At 32.6% G+C, this 23,893-nt stretch overlaps 2 protein-coding genes across 2 annotated transcripts in view; one reads left to right on the top strand and one right to left on the bottom strand.

The window, feature by feature from the left end:
• Positions 1–7,338: 7,338 nt before the first annotated feature.
• On the bottom strand, positions 7,339–20,229 carry LOC111640862 (mediator of RNA polymerase II transcription subunit 11-like). The gene is made up of 3 exons (XM_023386938.1): positions 20,134–20,229; positions 10,274–10,414; positions 7,339–7,585 (listed from the first exon to the last, which is right to left on the bottom strand). The coding sequence occupies exons 1-3, from the start codon at positions 20,207–20,209 to the stop codon at positions 7,419–7,421; spliced, it is 384 nt and encodes a 127-aa protein (XP_023242706.1). The 5' UTR covers positions 20,210–20,229; the 3' UTR covers positions 7,339–7,418.
• Positions 20,230–20,432: 203 nt separating this feature from the next.
• Positions 20,433–23,893, top strand: part of LOC111640851 (COP9 signalosome complex subunit 6-like) — a 32,666-nt gene continuing 29,205 nt past the window's right edge. Inside the window, exon 1 of the mRNA XM_023386929.1 lies at positions 20,433–20,666. Within this exon, the coding sequence (XP_023242697.1) occupies positions 20,516–20,666 (151 nt within the window). The 5' untranslated portion in view covers positions 20,433–20,515. The remainder of the gene's footprint in view (positions 20,667–23,893) is intronic.

Raw genomic sequence — 23,893 nt, 5'->3', positions numbered from 1 at the left:
ATTAGTGACGACCTAAACTAATTCCGTTTATTTCTAAAAAGTATTAATTTGGAACTCGATTTTTGGAAGAGTAATACCGCATCGGGTGCGAAACGTCTAGTGAGTTAATCGAGTATGACGTAATGGTCCAACCATTATATCAATAGACGTCGATTCTATATCCTAATAATAATTTCGAAAATTACCATTCTGTCGAGAGTAAAATAAAGGAAAAATTATTTTAAAAAATAAAAAATATTTTATTACATTTTATCGTGTTTGTTTAAAAGTTCCAAACGTAATGTATTTTCTACATGAATTGCTTTTTTACAAGACCGAGCGACGTTTATTTATTTATTTTTAGTTTCTATATAAAGAAAAGAACATCTCCGTTAATATATCCTTAAAACAGTAAAATAATAGAAAATAAAATATAAAACATGATGGTATAACACGTACAATACGTGTTATCTCTATTACATATTGTTAGCGCCACCATTATTCAATTAAGAAGACAATGCTTTGCGAGAAGATGTTGAAAGCCTTAGGATCGTTTATAAATTAAAATCAGAAAGTGTTAAATTAGGCCCTTTTCAGTTAGCTTTACTTTGCGTCTGATCGAAATAAATACGTAATGGCTGACATTTAAAAACTTAATGCTCAAATTCTCTTGTATAGTTTGTTCACGCGAGGAAGACACTAGAAAAGAATGTGACGTAGAAACTATAAATGTACATTCAAAAATCAAATGAAACTGGATGTTGTAGCTTTAGTGCAGCTTTATTTATCTATTTTAAACCAGTAGTGATTAAATAATGGCAGTCATATTTATATCTAAGTCGTTTCTTAATGGGATTAAGATTCTAATTGTACAGTAAACTGGAAAAATTTATTAAATAAAATGTTTTTTAATGTTAATTTAACAAAACATTATTGTGTATTTTCCAAATGGAAACATACTACCGTAATTGTAATTGGCGAAGAAGCAAAATGTAAAGAATATTTATATTTGGATATTTTACTCTTTCCATTCTGTGATTACCAAAAGGGCCTTTCTATTAACAAACCGTGGGTTCGGTTACCGGGTGGTGAGAAACGGGGCCTGACATATTCAGGACGGACCACACAAGGAAAAGTTCCCCGCTACGCAATTTCTCAATAAAGAGATAGGATGAAAGATCTCTTTGGACTCCGAAAGAAAGTTCTATAATTTGTAACAAATATTTATTTTCTTTTTTTAATTCTTTTTTCCTATTGAGCACTAAGAGAGCCTGTAGAGCAAGTCCATTACGGGTTAGGCCAGGCCCACAATGGGGCGATCAGATGGTGAGGGACGGGATCCGATATATCCAAAGCAGATCACCCCCAAAAATTCATGTTTATTGGCCCGTTCGGATTCGATCTCGGATTCCCCAGAGCAGTCACCTTAATTGCTCGGCCATCTAGCCGTCTGTAACAAATATTTAAAAAAAAGAAAAAAAAAACAATATTATGAAAATAAATAAACAAAACTCTCAACAAAAAAATATAAAAAATAAACTAAATGTATAATAAATTATTTAAAATTTTGCAATATAAATGCCAGAGGGGACCCGAATTACCTGAACTCCTAGGGACCCGACCATGGGTTAATACGGCCCTGCCAGTTGCCGAGTGAATAAAACCTCTGAACACTGGTAGTTAATCGCATGTTTGCATCCGACCAACTCGTTAGACATGAAATTTTCCGGGTTTTCTTCACGTGTGCATCAAAATGAAGAGTCATTCTCCTTGGCAGATCGTCCATATGTTGTGTTGCCAAACCAAACCAAACCTTCAACCATTCTGTCGGACAGTAGGAAATGAGAGGATAATCCAGTTTTGCTTCTCGAACCGTTCCTCCGAACTGCTTGGAATGTTTTACTGAATGGAATCAATGAAAACATCATTCCTTCGCACGTGGAAACGGAATAGCGGAAGTGACACGAAATCACATTAATCTCAATGTAATTAGTTCCTACTAAAGTGGGTAGTTCTGACTTGGAGCTACCCACCTTTAGTAGAAACAGCGTTAGATTTATCTACGGTTAATAGTTTCTTGCCTCAGAAATTAACGAAAACAACCGTTCTTTCACATTAAATCCCAAAATTTCGTTTTTGAGATACCATTTCCATATTCTTCTAATCTGAAGCCGTCATTTCAATTTTCGTCAAACGCTATACGTGAGAATTTAAATTCGATTTAACCAGGAGGTCGTGCCTCTTCCCGGACTTCCGTCGGCGGAAGGCCGAGTCCGGAAGACGACACCGCTTCCTCTCGTCCCCTAGTCGATTAAATGTCGAAGATCCGATCGTTCTGTGATTGTTTCCGCGAATTGCCATTATCTTCGCTCTCGCAGTTACTTTAAGACAGAGGCGAAGCTACTCGGGGGTTTGAGGGGAGCCTCGCCCTCGATGCCTGAAAATTCCGCTGAATAGTAGCAAAATCACAGCACCAAAAACATAATGCATTTTTTTCGGAATTACAGTATAAAGAAGGAGCATTAGGGATGGGAAGAGAGCCAATTCTCTCGATTAACTCTATATTAATTTAAGTATCAATATCAGCCATTGGTATTAATCGACAAATCAATGTCCATGTCCCCAATGATAAATATGTAAATAAGGCCTTGGCGCCGTACGACAATTTTCTATTTTTCAAAAGAAAGAATTGCTTTTGGATCGGGAAATTCGTAAAGTTGGATTTATGTTATTCCTGTAGCGTCTAGCATATAGCAAAATGATGTTCACATCCGTCAACTGGAAGCTTTGGGTAGCGAGGTATGACGTCAAATTGACGTCATTTCGTTGCACGCTACACACAAGAACGTAATCCAGCTTAAGCGGGAAACATAACGTATGCAAAACGACTCCACTTACGATTAGAAATTTTCGTTAGTAAACGCGATGTGACTGGAAGAATCCTTTAAATCGCATTCTAAGAATAAGTTTGTTTTTCATTATTCCCGTTCGAGCGCTGCAATCGGTTCTTATCACTTATGTGTTTAGTCTCGGATTATGCGAGTAGGAAGACAGAAGTGTTGACAATGAGTGCATTCCAGTATGCACGAGTCTCAGCCACAACCGATGCATCGGAGAACGATTTAACAAGTTTTTACTGGAACGTCTGGTAATCAAGCAAGATGGCGGAAGCAAACAGCGCTCAATTGGCATTTGCATACTTATTTTGTCAAAATAACTTTGGATTAATACAGATGAATAGTAAAAATGATGATCACTAACTGCTACTGTTTCTATGATGAAACCTAAAAGAAATTCTCTGTATAAAAAAACAGTATCTCATACTCCATTTTCAAGCGGTCTGCTACTTGCTACTAACTACACAGCCCGTGTGTTTCAATTAGATATATTAAAAAAATTTAAATCATTGTCAATTAATCTTATATTTAATTAATTAGTATAGGAATGAATAATATTACATGCTAACTGTCTTATTCAATTTCTATCATTATTTTATAAAGTCGCTAAATATAACCATGGAGGCAGCCATATTGTTTCGTCGGAGTTCACCATATCCACGATGAGTGCGATGCGCATCCATTGCTACAGGGGGAACATCGCAACACATTTTGTACATCGCGGTTCACCGATAGGAATGTACCCACACCCACTATCATACGAAGTCCGCAGAAAATTTTCCAGGAGGGAAGCAAAGCTTGCAGACAAATAACTTCATCAATTTTTATTTAATTATTTAATTTTTGGGTTTTCCCCAAGTCTGTTCCCATTGACTAAACGCGTTAGTGACACCTGACAGTTCAATGTATGTGTCACTACTTGTGCAACTCATATCTAACTAGGTACCCTGATTAGGTTACTTAACTTTAAAATACGTTAATTGTAGTTAGAAGCATAATTAAGAGTGGCGATAGTGAACACCAATCTTGGGGGCTCCAAAATGAGTTCTTAAAATTAAAAGCCCATAGAATATTTTTGTAAATAATGTTGAATTGAGCACCAGGTATGTGGTTTGCCCCTGGCACCAAAACTATTTCGTATGGCCTTGATTATAGTAATGTCTTCATCACGTGAATCATATGGATGGAAGATTAACGTAAAAAATTTTAGAATTAGCCTTCTTGAGCCGCTTTAAGAAAAATGAAACTAAAATGGTGCACGAAAGTTTGTTTCGTCTTCTCAGTTGCCATGTTTGCAGACATGTTAAATTTATTTACGTGGGAATCATTTTTGATATAAGACATACAGCCATCCTCTGGGAGACATTCCCAGAGGCTCAAAGTTTTGCCTGGCAATGCACACACATGGGTGTCTCTCCAGGCAAAACTTTGAGAAACTGACTCCTATTTAAATGTAAGACACATGAAGAAAACCTTGAAAAGTCTGAATTCCTAACCCACTGGTGAGGTGCAAGCTCTCAATGAACTATCAGTGTTCTGTGATTTCTATCAATTTGGCCACAGGTGTGCTCTGTTTCCATTAAGCCACAGCAGAGAATTGCTTTGACTCCTAGTGCCCAAATTATATCATGTATTGACTCGAGGATAAACATTGATTGTATTTCTAGATAATATCAGTAAATTGATATGCAAATACAGATATTATGAAATGGATATGACTAAGGTAAATGTACCGGTAGTGGACACTACATGAGTAGTGGACACTTTGAACTTCAAATATGAGTAATAAGGTTGTATATAGCTTCACTGTTCAAACATACAAATCATTCAGTAGACAGAAGTTCTGTCTACTGAGTGATTTGTATGTTTGAACAGTTAAGCTATATACAACCTTATTACTCATATTTGAAGTTCAAAGTGTCCACTACCAGTACATTTACCTTACTTGGGGACATTCCAATTTTATTCTTTTTGAAATAACAGAGACAGAGGATTGGGAATGCCCCCTCTTATGCCACTAGATGATATCTAGATTGAAGATAACTGTAGGAATGTTTGGAATATCTATTTGGTAATTTGATTCCTGAATTTGTATGAATTGAATTGTGCTCATCAGTTTTTGCATTATAGACAGCTGATTATTATTGTTATTAATAGTAGGTTTTTTCCTTTTTAACTTTTTCCACTCTGTAGGCATGAAAAACTCCTTCAGAGGTTCCCCAAAGCAGCAGGTGGACACCTTAACTGTCAGACATCTAGCCTTCCAATTTAGAATTCTCTATCAATGTTTGTTAATGCCTAGACTATTGCCTCTTTTGATTTTAATTTATTTTCCATTTACTTGCTGTTTCTTGAGTTATTTAAATTTGCAACTACTTCTTTTAATATATGATGCCATCAAATGGGAAAATAGCCACCAGGGACATCAAATGCTTGATATATGACAGGTAAAGCAGTCCTCTTTTGCCATTTTTTATTTGAATTGAATTGCATAAAGTTTCTTTATTAATAAATAGCAGTCTTAAAGATTTTATTTCCTGTTAGTAAATAGCAACCTACTGTTCAGGATGACTCAGATTGACTTAGAAATTTTGTGAGTGACTTGGCCCGGATATGTCATATCCTTTTACAGTAACAGGCCATGTTATGAATGTGGGCCCACTTGAGTTCACTAAGAGCATATACAGAGGCCTTCTTAGTGCCCACAGGACTGAGTTAAAGAATTTTTAAAAATATATTAGCAGCTATATGTATGTTCAGAATGGTCATAAAGTTGGAAAGCTTCAGCCTAAAATGATGGAAAAGCTGCCTTGATGAACCATGTTCATTGTAATTTTCAATGAGCATTGAACATACATAATGTAATATATCAGTAAAGAATTTATTAATATTAGATCTATTCATCTATGTTTATAGGTATTATGATCATCCCTGTGTATGTATTCAGTTTTTTCAAATATTACATAGAAAAGATATGATTACATTACAGAAGTCTTGAAAGAACAACATTATTGTGATTTAATAGGTGCCATTTTTTACAAAATTTTCATTTGAAATGTTTGTACTAATTAACAAAAGTAGTTGTTAGTTTATAAAAACAATTTGAGTTACTTGCAGCAAATAAGAATGAATCTCTCAACTGCTTAAATGTGCATGGTGAAAGATTCTAAGAGTCATCATCTCTTGGAATCAAGAAAATTCTGTCTTTTAATTTGATGTGTATAAAAATCGATTCATCACGTAAATCTCTTCTATTAATATGTTGATGAACAAAAAAAATACAGAGTCTATGTAAAATTCATAGAAAACTTAAGTGTTTTTTTAATAAAAAAGACAATGTTGGCTAATAACATGTAATTTTATGTTATGCTTCTTATAATGTGTTTTAGCTGTACTTTTTTAAAACATTTTTTAGCCTGAAGAGGATACGTAGCAATTAAAATGCAGATCATTAAAGGTTTATAAAAAAAATTAATTTTATGGTCTTGGTCTTCAGTTAAAAATGTTTATAACAGGCATAACATAAAATTACATGTTATTAGCCAACATAGGGTTTTTTAAATAAAAAAAGACACAAAGTTTTCTAAGAAAAAAACTGTTTCCTAAGTCAATAACTTTTAGAAATCAATGTAATATTCATATTCAGCATTCAACTTTGGATTTCTTATTAGTGTTCCGTAGTGAGCTATCAAAGTCAATTGGGGTAATGCATCATGTGATATATATATTTATGGTTCAAGGCTCAGCATGAAATCAAGCTGTAAAACTGTCATGTAGACTCCATGTAATTTTACAGATTACAAGAAAATATTATTGTCTAAGGACAAGTTTTCCATTATAAAAACTGATGATAACTCTAAAATATTTTTGTATGCTCCAAAACTAATAAAGATGATTTGTCTTTTATGTCAGCGATTCCCAACCTGTGGTACACGTACCCCTAGGGGTACGTAATAGGTTGTTTAGGGGTACAGAAAAGTTAGTTGTTATGGCAGAAAAAATAATATATTATGTATCACAAACTAATAGTATTAAAAAATTATTAGGTAAAATATATTCCTTGCAACAATCACAACTTTATTATATATTTTTTCATTTACTTTTTTTTCTTTAATTTAAAGTTACAATATGTAAAATTAACAATACGGGTACTCACTAAATTTCTTAAATGAGGGATACAATCTAGAGATATGACATGTCACGGGATACGCTAATGAAAAAAGGTTGGAAACCACTGTTTTATGTGATAAAATGTAAATTAAACTAGTTAGAAGTTTATTTGTATTTTTAAGATATGAATTGGGAATGAGGAGATTGGTTTAAATTAAATATAACCAACATGGCTAATTGAATATTGAGCACTCTACACAAGCATTATAAGAAAATAGCAAATGTGAAAGTTGGTTGAATAAACAATAATTAAATTAACATTTGAAAAAACTTTATTTGCATATTTCAAATTTAAAAGTTACTCAAATTTTAAATTTTCTGTAAAAAATGAAAAGTTTTTGTGCCTTAATTAAATAGAAAAAATATATTCCTTCACGTATTTAGGGGTTGCTGTCGTAACGCTGATTGTCTGCTGGCTTGTTGATGTTGATTTTTAATTCTTTCTAAATCGGTGAGTCTGGATCGTGCATGCTCCAATCTGTGCCATGCCATATGCATCACTTTCTGAGTGGCATAACTAGAACCTTCATGAGCTTGTCCTGGAAAAATTTTATAATCTTTATTCACTAGTAAATAAATATTTTATATGAATAATACTAGCTCTCTAACAGCAGTTTTAATCACTTTATAAACATTTTACATGTTGTTCTCTTAAGCTTCAATATATATCAATAAGCAAATCTCTTATTTAAGAAAAATTCAAATGTAAATTATAAAATAGTACCCATTTTCTTTTCTTACTTTCAATATTTGAAAGAATAATTCTCCAAAAATATTTTTAAAAATTAAAAATTGACTTTAAAAATAATATCTATATTTAAATTTATGGTGTACAACATTATGAGATTTTTTTCTGTTTGTCTTTTGACTTCACCATCTATCTTCATATTATACTTTTAAATAAACAATAAACAAGTTGATTAAAATATAAAATAATATTCTACTAAAATAGATACTTAAAAAAAATAATTAGTAATTTTTTTAAGCTAGGTTCACATTGGCACATGAACAGCCATGAAATGGTTACGAACTGCAGTCTCTTTTCAGAGAGCATTTAACTAGTTAATAAGCATGTGAATGCATATCATTCTTTTCAAATTACTATTTATAATACAAGGTTCACATTGCATAATGCCAAAATTGCCAATTGGCAATATTTTAATATAAATAACAGAAAATGATAATCCTGAACACTATTAGATTATGCTACATTATAGAACATTTGTTTCTTAGTGTTATTCAATTTGCATTTATCTGTTGCTGAGTAACTAAAAGCCAGTTTAGTTACTCAGAAACTTTGCATATGAACCACTGTGAACGAATGAAATGAACACTAACCAAAGAAAACTATTATGTTCATCATATTATGTGATACAAACTATGTTATGACATGATTGGTTAAAAAGGTTTTGAACACTACTTGTGAAAAGTTAATTGGCTGAACAAAGCAAAGTTTGGTAAAAGTTGGTTACTGACTCAGTGAAGAAGAAAGTAGATGTTTGTGTCCACTGTTCTATCCCTAAGCTCAGTTGCAGGATGACTGCAGTGGTCTGCCCCTAGGACAGTATCAGGCAGCGAGTTTAATGGGGGTTAATAAGCTAAAAGTTGAGGTGTTCTTATGAGAAAGCCTGCAATTATGTGACATACATCACATACTAGAATAATTCTAGTTTTAAATCTTAAAATGATAAACATTCAATATGGATCATGTTTCAGGTGCACACATCATGCTGTTAATTGAATTCTGCTTACATTTTCCTCAATAAGTTTCTACAGATATTACAACTCTGATGATATGTGGCATGACAAGGATGGCCTACATTCATGTATCTCTAGAGCAAGGGCTCCAGAAGTCAATATGACATTTTTAGGGTTGATTGAAAATAGTTCAGGATGTAAATTTACACACTGTTAAGTACATCTTTTCTACGGAAATGGCATGTAGATTGATATTGGCTCATTAGATTTATTAATTAATTATAATTAATTAATAGTTATTAATAATTATTAACTGTATTAACAAAAAAAGAAGATAAAAATTTAAAGTAGTAGACAGAAAAGAAGTTGCAGAGTGAGGTATGATAATTTAAGTAATTTGTCCTTAAACAAGAAGCCAGCTCAGTAAACATAATTTTATAGAATTAAGACAATACATCATTACAATAGTAAAATGTCATAGAGAAAGATTTGCTATGAAAAGTACAAGTGAAATTTGGTTTGTGATAAGCAACAGAATGATCAGATTGAATATTTGTAACTTAAATGTCTAAGAGATTTGAGTATTATTCTAGTGACTAGAATACATTGAACAAAGTTCAAACTTCTACACCAGACTGGATTGATATAATTGCACACCATAAAAACCTTAAATCACCAGTAAAGAATTTTTATAAACTTAATTTTCAGACAATGTTTTCAATCTACTACTAAGATCATCTTCGGATGGTCTTTAACATTCCAAAATTAGAATTCAGTTGTAAACTAATTGTCTTTAAATGTACTTTAAAAGATAATTTTTATACATAATTATGTTAAGAATGTTTTTCTTTCCTTCTTATATTATTATTACCCATACTCAGCACCGATGTAATGTATTACCTACAATTAATAGCTGTTAGTTATTGATGTTATTTGAGCATACACTTTTTCTCTTGTAATTTAAATAATATTTAAATTGAATGTGCCTCACAATACAGTTTATATATATTTGTTTTGAACGTTTTCTATCGTTTTTGTAATACGTCACTGTTCTTAATTACATTCCAATTTTGGAATGTTCAGACTAGGTGATGATCTTAGTAGATGAAAAATGTTTGTCTGGGAATTAAGTATATTAAAGAATTGCAATTTTATATAGTAGAGCATCGATTATCTGAATCAATTGGGGACTGGGGTTGTTCAGAAAATCGATTTTTCGGATAACTGATTATGAATGAAAAAATATATTAACCTATCCCATGTTGAAATTCGTTCAAACCCTGGCAAGTCCTTAAGTACTCTCTCATGGTCACACCATTGCTGCCAGCTAAAACATGCACACCAACAAAAATAATATTGGAGTAACCCAAGACATAGCCAAAGATTGCAGCACCACAGCACTAGCAGAATTTTAAATTTGCCAACTGGAAAGCTTTCGGTTAATCGACATTTTGGTTGATCAACATTCGGATAATCGATGCTCTGCTGTATTACAGTATCTGAGAACAAAAGAAAAAACTCAAACTTACCTGTAGATACTTGCGTAAGATAAGTGATGTGTTTTGAAAGACTATTTTCAACATTTTCCAATGTTTTTAAAAATGTAGATGTATGAGTATCGACTTGCTTCATACTTGGTTTCTCCTTACTTAATTCTAATATAGCTTGACCTTTTTAAGACAGAATAAAAAATTAAAAACAAATTTCAAATAAAACTGTAATAAAGTGTCAAATAAAAAAGACAATTAAAAATATTTTTTATTTGTTACTATAAACTACATGATTTGATATCAATTGAAAAAAAGTTTAAATTACATCATAGAATGACTTAATAATAAGATAGAAGCATTAAATTTAAGACTATTTTTACATTCATTATAATTAAAATATTGCTATTATATGCATAGATTTTCATTAATTTAAATTTGTTTGAATTTGGATTCATGTTTCTGTTGAGGAGCATTCACATTTAAATGCATTTAATTACATATTTAACATTTTAAATCAAGACTATGCTTAATTCGTGGAAAATTATAGCCTTGTAATAAGACGATGCCAATTATATTTTAAATTTTATTTCATACTTACATATTAACTAATTGAAATTGGTTCATACTTTTACTTTTAATTTGAATTTATACATAGTCATCAGTCTTACTACATATATATTTGATATTTTATTTTAGATTCACTTCAATGATTTTCTGGAAAATGCTTTCAAAATACCAGGAACAGTAGTCAGAACCTTAGGATTTATCTCATAATTAGTTTATTTCTTTTACAGGTGCCAAATAAGGAGAGATAAATTTAAGTTATTTTGACAAGGAGATCCAGAGCTGGTGTGAAGTTGCCAAAGAGTTTAACAGACTTCAACCAGACTTCCCATCAATCAAACATTGTAGTCCAGTTAAACTCTTTGGCTCCTGATAAAACATGCATTTTTACAACAACTGCATTTGAATTCAAATTTTTCCTTTAGAAATTTCTAGTAATTCTCTCTTTCTATAAAATGATTCTCCAAAAACTATTTAGAAGCTTTCAATTTATATTCTTTACAGTAAATAAGAGCTAAGCAGTTGACTCAAACTCTTATTGGACAAAGTCTATGTGCAATTTTCTTTGTAAAATCAACCACTGTGCTGTTAACAACAATTATTTACTGCTTATACAATTATTCTCACTACTACAACTGCTAGTACAATTATTCTCGTCAAATAGCCACCCTAAACTTGTTTTGACTCCAGGTAGCTCTTCCAGGGAACAGATATTATTTTACCATTTATTATCATTACTATATGTAATAAAAATTATGCTACAAAGTTGTCAAATGGCAGCTATGGCATATCCAGATTTCAGTAAGAGATAGAAGCAGTCTAACCAAACACCCTTTACATAATACATATGGTATCCATCATCACAATTTTCTGTACCTCTTCGGCCAATGGTTGACCAAGGAGTATCTGAAGGTTTTCATAAAATCCAGTAAATGTTCGTAGTGTACCCATTACCACCAGGATAATTCTCATTGTCACATTCTGTTAATCTCTATTTCTAGATCTTTGTATTTGTTGAGTTTCTACATTTCTTTCAGTATAATGTTTAGGTCATCTGGGATAGTTACACTGACCAGCAAGATTCTTATGTTTTATTCAATCAAACTTACAATACTAATATACACCATTAGCATTACAGTAATAGTTTTTCCCAATGATGTATTAAATGATATATTATGTGGTTAATCAATAACTTAGGCCCCAAGCCTTCCAAATCTGTTGTTGGTTTTCATCTATCTGACTCCATTCTCGAGATCAACAAAAGACAAACAGTGGAAATGTATAGGTCTGCAATCTGAAAAATTGCACCCCAACAATCACTCAATAAAAAATCAAGAAATAATGCTATAAATTCTAAATAGCATAATCAAAAATATACTTTATATCAACTCTACTGTTTACTTTTTTAATTAACTGGTTGTAATCAACAATTTCATGTAGTATAGACCAATAAGTTATATAGTAATTGCTTCAGTAGATCACTCAATCATCTACATACAACCTTATATAACAGCAGAAAGGTTTATTAAACATGACAGTCTGTAACAGCTGGAACATAAATAAATTATTAAACTAGGAAAAACTAATGTTTTTGATCATATTTAATGATATTCATCAGGTTTGATGTTCAAACAATTACAAATACTAACAGAAATATTCAAACACCAAACAAGGCTTAAATATAAAAATTAAAAGGTCATTGAATATGATCAAAGTCTTACAGGTCTTGTGTGCAATGACATATGTATAACTTCAACGTCATTACAAATTTCTCACTGCACAGTAAATTTTTGGACACCCTGTATTATTAGAGAGGTTGCGGCTGACATTTTCATTGCGAAAATGTGAATGTCAGCCGCATTTGGAACATTGAGCATGATTCCACTGACGTTCCAAATGCCATTGTCAAACTTCTAGGCTTACAGAATGGTAGCGCTGAATGTCTGACATTCACGTTTTTGAGATGAAAACATCGGCTGCAACCTCTCTATTCCTAAACTATAGCTTAAGTTCTATAAAAACACTGAAAACACCTTATGTATATACTGTGTGGTTCCAGGTTAGACTATTATCGAGCTTAAGTTCTTCAAATATCTTTCAAAATATTACTAATTTTAAGGTTTATTTATGAATTCAGGCTTGTGTCATCATCTATACCAGGGGTGTCCAACCTTTTTGTTTCTCTGGGCCACATTGGAAAATGTCATGGAGTTTGGGCCACAAGTGTATTATATATACTTGTGGCCCAATCCTTAAATATACTTGTATATTTAAGAATTAACATATCTAGATTATAGTAATAAGTATTAAATCTTTATCACAAAAAAGGATATATTAAAAAATTACTTCTACAGACACTTCTAATTTTTACTTAGAAATGGATAAATTCATTTATTATAAAGGAGACGAACAAAAATGTATTTGAAAAACACAAATATTTGGGTCTCTAATTAATAAAAATTGACAAAACACCATTTTAAAATGCACTTTTATTCGACTAATATATTTATAAATAAGATGTAGCCCAAAAAATAGCCAATGCGCCAAATGATATTTTTTACGGCAAACAAAAAAACGGGTAGCCAACTTGTAACCTGGAATAAATACTAAATAAAGCCGGAGTTGGACTCAAAGGATTATAGACCCAAATGCGGGGAAGGGAGAGAAAGGACAAAAGATAAAGAAGTGAGGAAAGTTGGAAAATTAAGGGTCCATATTTGCATAACAGAAAGTCTATTTAATCTTTCTCACTACGTTTTATCTTTTGGCCTTTCTCTCCTTTCCTCGAATTTGGGACTATAATTCTTCGAGTCTCAACTTTAGATTTATTTAGTATTCTTTCCTCATTCACACATTTCCAAGTATTTGAAAATATTTCCTTTCGACTCAAAAGTAAAATACATATAAAGATTTACGGCTTTGTGAAACTTCTTTTTTGAGTTTATGCCGTTGAAATAAATAAATTTAATTTAATTTAAAATTTGTCGGTTTTGTTTACACGTTTATTGGGCCGCATTGTAACTTGCCTTGGGCCGCATGCGGCCCGCGGGCCGCGGGTTGGACACCCCTGATCTATACCTTTTGCTTTAAGTGTTCTGTTAAAAATTTTTATAATTAAAAGCGTACAACTTTAAAAAGCACAAGAACCACTGCTTTAATATATTAGAACATGTAGATTAATCAATTCTTTTCTAAATTTCAAGTATCAAAAAAATATTTTGTTTTTGCTCTATAAATTATATGGCAAATGGGCTCTAATATTCCTAGAAAAATATTTAAAATGAATATTTACAAATATTTTTTTTATTGGGCTGCAATTTTCTGATTGCAGACATATACATTTTCGCTGTCATCCATCCATCAGTCTGTCATTTATTAATCTTGAGAACGGAGTCAGATAGATGAAAATCAAGACCAGAGATAGAAGGCTTGGGGTTGAAGGTATCAATTAACTATATATGAACTTCCAGTTTGGGCCTAAAATCATGTGATTTTTTAAATTAAAAGATGATTAAAAATTGCAACCCAACATTGTGATGATGTCACAATTAACTATATATAAACTTCTAGTCTGGATTGAAAGTCATATGATTTTTATTTTCCTGGTTTTAATATATATAACAGGAAAAGTAAGGCAATTGATCAAAAAATGACTCCAAGAATTTTACATTTTTTGACATGGGACCTTGAAATGTCAAGAAATGCAAAAAAAAGTTAGGGGTTTTTTGGTATATATGGATGTTAGTGTGTGGGGGGGGACCAAATTTTGTTCACCCATTCTGAAGCTTAATAATTTCCATGTTTTTGTCGAAAATTTCTGAAATTTTGCAGGGAAGTTTGTGTATTAGGGGGATTGATGCTATTAAATTTTGGTGGTTAAAGGTCAATGGAGTTGGGAGATATAGGAGAATTGTGTGTCATATCTCAAGTGGAGACAGACTTAATGATTTTACTTGTTAATAGAAATTTACAATTTTTTATAGAACTTCTCCCTACCCTCAAAATTAAACTTTTTGTCAGTTTATAATAATTAATTATATAAAAAGTTTTTTCAATAAAATATTATAACAGATAACACCACACACACACACACAGTTTTAAATGCTGATGACAGGAAAGTTAAGCAACCTGTTGCTAGATTTTTAAATTAAAAGATGATTAAAAATTGCAGCCTGGCATTGTGACAATGTCACAATAATAAGCATTTGGTTTTTTTAAAAATATTCAATTTTCAGTTTAATAGCTTTTGGAAATAATAAAGATATTTGAAAATTTATATTTAATTTCATTTATAAATCTAGAATTGACATAAGAAGATGGTATTTAAAGTTACTTAATTGCATTTTCCTAATGTACGTGCAACAAAATTGTAAGATGGATTAAGAATATAATTAATGAATTTGGCTATAATAACCATTAAATCTAATCACACACCACAGAAATCTTTATTCAATACTTTAAATCCTGGTATGCATTCTGGCCTTTACAATTGCGCTCTAATGGTCAATAATTTTCTACTCAAGAACTCAACAATAGATATATTGATACTTATTCTTTTGTTCACCTTTGACATGAAGTTGCTTGACTAACATTGACAACAATATAAAATAACTTATATCTAAAATATAAAATTCTGTTATGTAAATCTGGATAAACAATTCCAGGAATAGTCTGTCTCAGATATTTCAGACTCTGTTGGTCACTACCTAACTGCATCTGTCGTGGGCCTGGCCAAATCCACAGTGGGTATGATTAAAAAGGCCCACTCAGATCCACAGAACCTTTGTTAAAAAATTTTAACAGATATTAAATTTCAATGTGCTGGCTTTTGTGAACTTATTTAACTGAATTTTTCAACTGATTATTTAAGTTATTTCAGTTATATCAATCTTTCATCCATATATCAAATATGATTTATCATGTTAAATTAATTGCAATTATTATTCCAATTTCATAAACACTAAAATAACTTATAAACAGTACTAGTAGAATCATAAAGCAATATTTTATGCTTGCCAGAGGTCATTGATACGCAGTTAAAAATTGTACGTCATCCTTACATAAGCAAAAAAAATCAAAAGGGATCACAATTCACAAAGCCCAGCAATGACCTTCTGAGAGACTGACTTTCCAAAATTTGTTTCTTGTAGTGCCAAATAACTTATAAACATCAACAAAAATTGAACTTCATCCTAAAATAATATTTAAATTTAATGTTATCCTCTGTATGAGAGAAAACTAAAAAATGCATATATAACACATGGCATATTGCCAACATGAGGTTATTCACTACTATATACTTGGAGCATGTGGTTAATGCTGTGCAATATTTTCTAGCAAAAATAAATTGTTTATTATATATATCTTATTTATTCTAATAAATAGCACACTTAACTTGTCAGCTTGCAATTTGCAACTGTGCTGTTTATTAGAATATGCTAACTATTAGAGGGTGGCTATTCTTTCTATTCTTGGGAATTGGATGAGATTATTATCCGAGGTCAACTATTAATTAATGGAATAAATCACATTTATTCAAGCAACAATGCAACACTAGATACACACACACATTATTTCAACTGAATAAAATGTGCAATTTTTTAGTTTAAAATACGAGGGTAGGCTGAAAAGTAATGCACACATGCTTGTAGAGCACGAATGAAATGATTTTCAGAAGCAGGCCAGGTGGCATATGGAAGTAACATTCCCCCTTTATGCGTATGTGCAGTTTGAGGTTGTTGCGTTCATTCAGTATATTTTGAGAAGCGAAAATATGGAGACTAGTACTATGTCAATGCGAGTTAAACAGCGTGCTGTTATCGAATTTTTAACTGCTGAAAAAGTGACTCCTACTGAGATTCATCGTCATTTAAAGGCTGTTTATGGTGACAATGCTGTTGAGAGATCTACTGTAAATCAATGGATAATAAAATTTTGTGGTTGTGAGCGTGGAAAAGCCATAATTGTTGATGAAATGCGCAGCAGACGTCCGATCACTGCCACAGACGATTACCGTTGACCCTTGTTGCAATGTTTAATTCTTCTCAGTACATACAGACTCTAAAACACTTCCGATGTTGAGTTTGTCATGTTAGAAGCAGCCTGGTGCCAATAATCTTGCAACATGACAACGCTCGTCCACACACCTCACATGCAACTGGAGAGGCTCTGCGAAACCTGAAGTTTGAACCTATTCCACACACTCCTTATTCCCCTGATCTTGCGCTTTGTGATTTTTATTTTTTTCCTCTACTCAAGAGAGACCTCAAGGGTAATCATTACATCTTGAATGATGAGGTGAAGGCAGCTGTCAAGTCCTGGATTCGAGAAAAGTCGGAAGAATTTTTCAGTGACGGAATGAAAAAACTTGTTACACGTTGGCAGAAATGTGTTAGCCTTAACGGTGACTATGTTGAAAAATAAATATATGATTTTGAAGCTTAAAAATTGTACTTTAATGTACTTTTTGCCCAATCTTGCTATCTGTTTTTGTTCGTGTTCTACAAGCATGTGTGCATTACTTTTCAGCCTACCCATGTAAGCTTCATCTTCCTCTAGCAGACAGCATGCTATTAGAAAACACTGTTTATGACTTTTATTATCTTGCAGCTCTGCTGTTTATTAGAATAAATTCCTCTCAGCTCACCAAGAAAAACTTTTAAAAAACATTATAATCATGTTTCAATGCATATAGCCAAACCATAAAAATTTTAGGTCATTGATGAAAATATGTAACCAAAAATAGATCCCAGACCAAAAGTCCTTTTCAGTTTCTGCAGCTATTAAGTTGGCTTCATGGGTATGTGAGAGACCAGATGAGATGGAAATTTTAATTAACTGCAACAAAATATATCAAATTTGTTTAAATTAATGCCTAAATTTCACATATTATATAAAGAAAAATTTTCCCAACACCTAAAAAAAAAAAAAGAAAAAAAGAAAATGGAAGGATGTGATTGCATCTTTCTCCAGATCTACTTCCTTTCCCAAGGTGACACATCTTCCAAATGTATGTGTCACCAGGAACTTTCATCTAAAATTCATCTATTGGTCAAAAAAACTTAACATTGCCTTAACGGGCATCAAAATCAAGGGGAAGGACCACTAAAATAAAAGATGAATGTGGGAACCGACATAGAGAGTTGGCCAACCTCCTCCTTTCCATGTGAGTGTTCCATTGCCAATCCTTTCAACCAACCGCCCTTTGCCGTAGAAACCCTAGAAACGAACATTTGATTGCAAACTGTATCATCAAGCAGCCTAACGCTACCCAACCAGGAAACCTCTCCACCCTGTCATCAGGACATTTTGTGATTTCAAGACTTCGATCAAGCCGATTCAACCAATCAAGATATTTAACCTCATGCGAAAGAACGTAAGTTCGATCTCTCTCTCTCAGCTAACTTTATATAAAGTAACAAAAAATTTTATGCTAGAAAGCCTCCTGTTATGTTATGCTACCAAAACTTTATTCATTTTATGGTGCTAAAACGTTATCTTATGTATACGTGGAAATTTAATTATATACAAAAATAAACTGGTATTTTTAATTTAGTAGTAATGTGCGCTTCTTTTGGCCGCATTGTCTCTCAGGATGTCCAACTCCTGAATCTGACCACTCATATGTGAACGAATGAATTGCCATCGCTGATCCTGACATAGGCATCACTGTTCTGGTGCCAACCCTTTGGTCACAGGTATTTGCCTCCAGTAGATCAGGCCTTCTAACCAAGTTGGAACCTTATATTTATATCTCTAAGCAATGTCAGAAAATTCTATTCTCTGATTCTTTGTCTCACTAGACAGTATAGTAAATTACTTGATATAAGCTATTGCCACCATGGTTTAACTAGTAATTATATGTAATAATTATGACAAGTATATCATAATACACTTCACTGAGATGAGACTCAACAAAAGATTAGCATAATATATACATTGATAGACAGACATTCTCATGAAAATCTAACTATATACAGTATATACACAAGCAATTATTTTTTTACAATCAAAGCAATCTAAATTACATAACAATGATAGATATCATATTAAAGTTGATAACAGCTAAAATAAAATGCTTGTGTATATACACAAGCATTTTATTTTAGCTGTTATCATGTGTGAATTTTATTTTATTTTTTCTCACTAGATGGCAGAATGACTTCTATTCCTACCGATATGCTCTACAGCTCTGTCAAAGTCCCAATCGCATCATTCTGTTCTAGATTTGATCCAAACAAATGAGGAAGAAACTGAAAGTAACTTGCCACAACTAAGTGATCGATGGCTAATGCTCATTGGCTAATATCCAAGTCGATTTTTTCTATAGACAGTACTAATATAAAGTTGGACAGATGGTGCATAGTACTGGTTCATGGTAAAAACTGCTTTCAGTCAATATAAGTTAATGCATTTATTATATATGTTAAAGGCACAGGTTAAAGGCCTAAAACATAACTTGCTTGCAAATGTGACATTTGCAAACAAGGTGGTAACCAGAACCAGCACCATTAGGGTTCTACGTTTGAAGCTGAATATCTCATAAAGAGTTGCATGTTGGATTTCTTTTTGTTCTTTACCAATAAATATCATTAGAATATCTGACCACCATGCTGGACTGTCTGTTAAACGTGCAATAGGCTTGTGGAGTGCACAACACAATGGTACAATTGTAAATGTGAATGACACTGTTGGGACCTTAACATAACTGTAGAGCATGCCCATAGGATCGAAAATTGTGTGACCCTTTGCAAGATATAGCCTCCCCAAAATCAGCCTACTTCCAGGTGCTATAAAGAGTTGTGTTGTACACAACTCTTTATTCACACATTGCCTGACATATTAAGCGAAATGTGCCGATTGGTTTAACTGAATCATCATCATGTCTGCTGCTCTCAAGTTGATTCCTTACATAGACAGACTATAGCACATGGAAAAACTGACCTTTGGAGGCAAATACCTCGCAAAGGATCACACTTACAGGCATGATTCCTTTGACTTTTTTGTTCCTATCGATATCCTCTACAGCTCTTTCAGTCCAAATCGCGTCCTTCTATCTTAGATTTCTGCCTAGTAAATCTGGTCACATGGTCACGTGACGCTCAATATAACTTTTAATGGTGAAATATAAATTATAACAGCGTAGATATCTTTAATAGCTAACGTCATACATTTAATACTAATTAAATAACATTTTTACGTTTAAATGATTGACCCCATGTAAATTTTATTTTTTTGGCTTATAAATTAAATATATAAAAGGAGTTTTGTATCGAAACAGTCTTAAATTTAATCGGTCACTTAGTATAATTATAAATTAATAAGCAACCTTCTACCTCCACTCTGCAAAGCACTGGCAATATCTTTTTCTATCGATTCCAACTGTTTCAATCTATCCATAGGCGCAGACATTTTTTATTTTCAAGCGACATCTAGCGACGAGTTTAAATACGTTTTTATTAAATTAACGCGTAAATTAAAAATTAATCAAAGTTATGTCTTAAAGTTTATATTAATAATTCGTATTAAATTTTATTATATATTTAATTATAAAATATGGTATATTTTACTTCGAAAACATTTTCCGTTTGGTCAATATACAGTTTCTCAATTACTCTGTTAAGTGGCGCTCGAGTCTTTTGTTGGAAACAAATATTTAGTCGGCTGATCATCATTGAGTGTTAGAACAGAAAGTTTCGTGGGAAATCTTTTTAAAAAATGGCGATGGAAGTAGAAGGTTCGACAAAAAACGTTATGGCAGCTTCTGGAGCGTCCGGAAGCGTATCTGTATCGCTTCATCCGCTTGTTATTATGAATATCTCCGAGCACTGGACTAGAATTAAAGCTCAAGCTGGATCTCAGCAACAAGGTATGCCAATTTAGCTTTTTATTGATAATTAAAACTGTATTAGGTTGTATTACTGAAAAAGATAAATACATAAATTATTTATGATGTCATACGTAACTTACGCGGGAAACCATCATATTTTTTACATTCCTAACACTTCCCCTACGTCACAAGCCACTTCCGGTCTACGAAGAGGGACCTGGGTTAAAAGAAGGTAACGTGGATACGAGACTACCCTCCGAGCTTTCTTACTGAGATCACGGGGTTGATGTTAACTCTGAACGAGGGGTTTTCCACCAAACAGAATTGTATGAGCAAAAAAGTCCAAAGGTATTCACCTCCAAAGATCAGATATTTCTATTCTCCGTGCTCTGCATTGGTCAGGGTGAACAATTGCTTGCCTTGATCGATGCTCCACAAGTAGTCGTGTACTTCGGTGCTCTCGCACCTCTGCATGCACATATATAACATGGAGTACACTGAAAACAGTTGAGTGAACTACTCAAAGCTGGCATAGTTGTGTGGGCTAAGCTTAAATTATGAAAAAGTAGAAATAGACAAGTAAAATTTACAACAATGATAAACTGGATGTTTTGCATCTGCGACTTTGAGGACTGCTTCCTATTACACTTCTCACAAATACATCCGGAAGGCAAAAGACCCATTTTCGCAGTGAATTTCACTTCCAAAGAAATCCTCTTCAAGCCGAAGCTTTTATATTTACCATGAAACATTATAACAAGGTAAATACCAACTGAATGCCGAATATCTATCGGGCTAGTATAAGGCTAATTACTAAATGAATTACGTGACCAATTTGGCTCTAGAGGTAAGCGTTAGGAGCCATCTCTTATTAACATTAATAATTATAACACCAACCGAATGCCGAAAATCTATCGGGCTAGTTTAAGGCTAATTACTAAATGAATTACGTAACCAATTTGGCTCTAGAGGTAAGCGTTAGGAGCCATCTCTTATTAACATTAATAATTATAAATAAATTAATTAATTTAAATAATTTAGAACCGCTGGGAGAAAAAATCGGCTCGAAGCGGGACTCAAACCCACAACTCCTGCTTACCGTGCAGATGTGATGCCAGTTACGCTATCCGGACCTCCAGTTCGATCTCCTCTTCCAGCATATAGAAGCTAACTATATAACCATTGACGGTCATTACAACGCCGGCTGGGGACACATCCAGTGCCCACATCCTATAAGGCACTTAACCAGCCATTAAATAATACTTTTTAACTTTAAATAAAAGTTAAAAAGTATTATTTAAAAGTTTAAAAATTATAACAACTTTATTTAAAAGTTGTTATAATTTTTAAAACAATTAAAAAATAAAAAAAATAAAAAGTTAAGCTGAAAGTAGGATCTAATCTAGATCACCCATGTGGCAAGCAAGTTTTCTATAGACTCAGCCATTTCGCTATGCTACCACAGTGTAAAATCGACCAGTATATGAGCTGCACTTAAAACTTTAGAACCCTTTTTCTCCAATTCTTCTGGGTGGACACCCTTGAGGTATACTACTAACCTGTGAAGTCTCATTCCAAACTGAATTTCTGAGACCTTAAGGTCCCTTTGCTAGTCATAATTAAAGGTGACATATTTGTTATTTTCAGTAATATGTTCTTTTTAAAATATGCTAAGCATCAGGAAAGCTGGACAATATTTCAACTGTTTTAAAAATAAAATAGACTTAAGCCAAAAACACAAATACATAAAGTACAGGTAACCCCCGTATAACACGGCACTTCTATAGCACGGATTCCCTCTAACACGGTTCGAGAATTGGAAACATTCCCGTATAACACGGTGCTTTTATAGAACGGTTCGGGAATTGGGTAAAACATGAAATGTAATAAAGGATGCGTTCTTTTATACCTCTGCATAATTCCACGCGAGCATTCTAATTGTTTTCGTGGCTACTTTAAATGCTCTTTCAACAAATAATCCATTTAATGATTAAATTTTACAAGAATTGTAAAATTTTGCCTCTTCTTTTGCCTCTAAAAGTTCATTTTAGAATTATGGATTCCTCCATCACGATACTGTCGATAGTGTGGGCGCTGCAATCTTTCTTTCACTGTTGTTCCTAAATGCTTACAAACAGCAGCTCACTCCCGTTGCAGAGCGACCGCTATTAACGAACACACCCAAAACCTGTTACTAGTTAATGATGCTCATGCTGAGATCATCATATAGGATGAATAATCCTCTGGTAAAATATTTACTTAAATAATAAATAAGTATTTTACCTATGAAAAAAAATGAATAATAAATCCAATCTAAACAAGGATTTAACAGCATGTTTTTTTAATTTTTGGAATCTAACCCTCCTTTTTGCACTAGTTCTTTGTTTCGTATAACATGGATTCGCATAACACGGCAATTTTTTGGAACGTAACTCCCGTGTTATACGGGGGTTACCTGTACAGCATAAATGTAAACAGAAAATAAGAAATTTTTGAAGTTTCTGCTGAAGTCAAACACAAACTTGGACAGAGAAAGTTCTTTTTACATACTTTTGGTTATTTTGTTCTTCTATATTGTTATCTAATTTCTGTATTGTTTATATGTTAATATGTTTGCTTTGCCATTCTACCATTAGCCTTTTGTCAATTATACAAGGTCTTCCAAAAAGAATGCTATCATATTTTAAATTATTGTGATAATGTTAATTATTATCCAAGAACATTGTGATTAAAACATTGAAAACTGTTGAAGTTTTACATTTGCCCAATACAGTTTCTCAACACATGCACCTCACATCACAACGCACATAGCTCAAATTCTTTCTATGCTTTCTATAACATATCCATTGTCTTCTCTTTCCACAGCTCATCAGCTCATGTCGCATGAAAATGAGTGATTCTGACTTTCCATACTGTAGAATGCAAAATGCCTTCTCTGTGGTGTAGCTGCCATTTTTTTTATAGCACTTCCTTGAGATAATAGATGATGCAATGTTTGAATTACTCGAGACAGACGAGAGAGAGAACTCAGACAGTTACTCTATGATCGGTATACATCACCTACTATCTGATAATAATTAACATAATTAGGGTAATTTAAAATGGTAGTATTCATTTTGAAAGACCTTCTATTAACTGTGGTTGTGCATATTGTTAGACTTAAATTATATATGAGTATATTTTGTCTTTGAAATAATTTACAAATGCATTTATGCCAGTTATGATATTTAATTAAATAATTTTCTAATATGCAGTAAGACCCTGCT

This window comes from Centruroides sculpturatus, unplaced genomic scaffold (genome assembly GCF_000671375.1).
Source record: "Centruroides sculpturatus isolate CEXI.00-Female unplaced genomic scaffold, Cexi_2.0 scaffold163, whole genome shotgun sequence".
NCBI lineage: Eukaryota > Metazoa > Arthropoda > Arachnida > Scorpiones > Buthidae > Centruroides > Centruroides sculpturatus.
Note: the sequence above shows the minus strand (reverse complement) of the source record. Positions and strands in the feature narration are given on the sequence as shown.

Coding starts and splice junctions, on each gene's coding strand:
- LOC111640862 (XM_023386938.1), bottom strand. CDS start 20,209: ATGTCTGCGCCTATGGATAGATTGAAACAGTTGGAATCGATAGAAAAA. Junction 10,415..20,133: donor CAGTGCTTTGCAGAGTGGAG/GTAGAAGGTTGC, acceptor TGTCTTAAAAAG/GTCAAGCTATATTAGAATTA. Junction 7,586..10,273: donor TCTTACGCAAGTATCTACAG/GTAAGTTTGAGT, acceptor AAATTTTTCCAG/GACAAGCTCATGAAGGTTCT.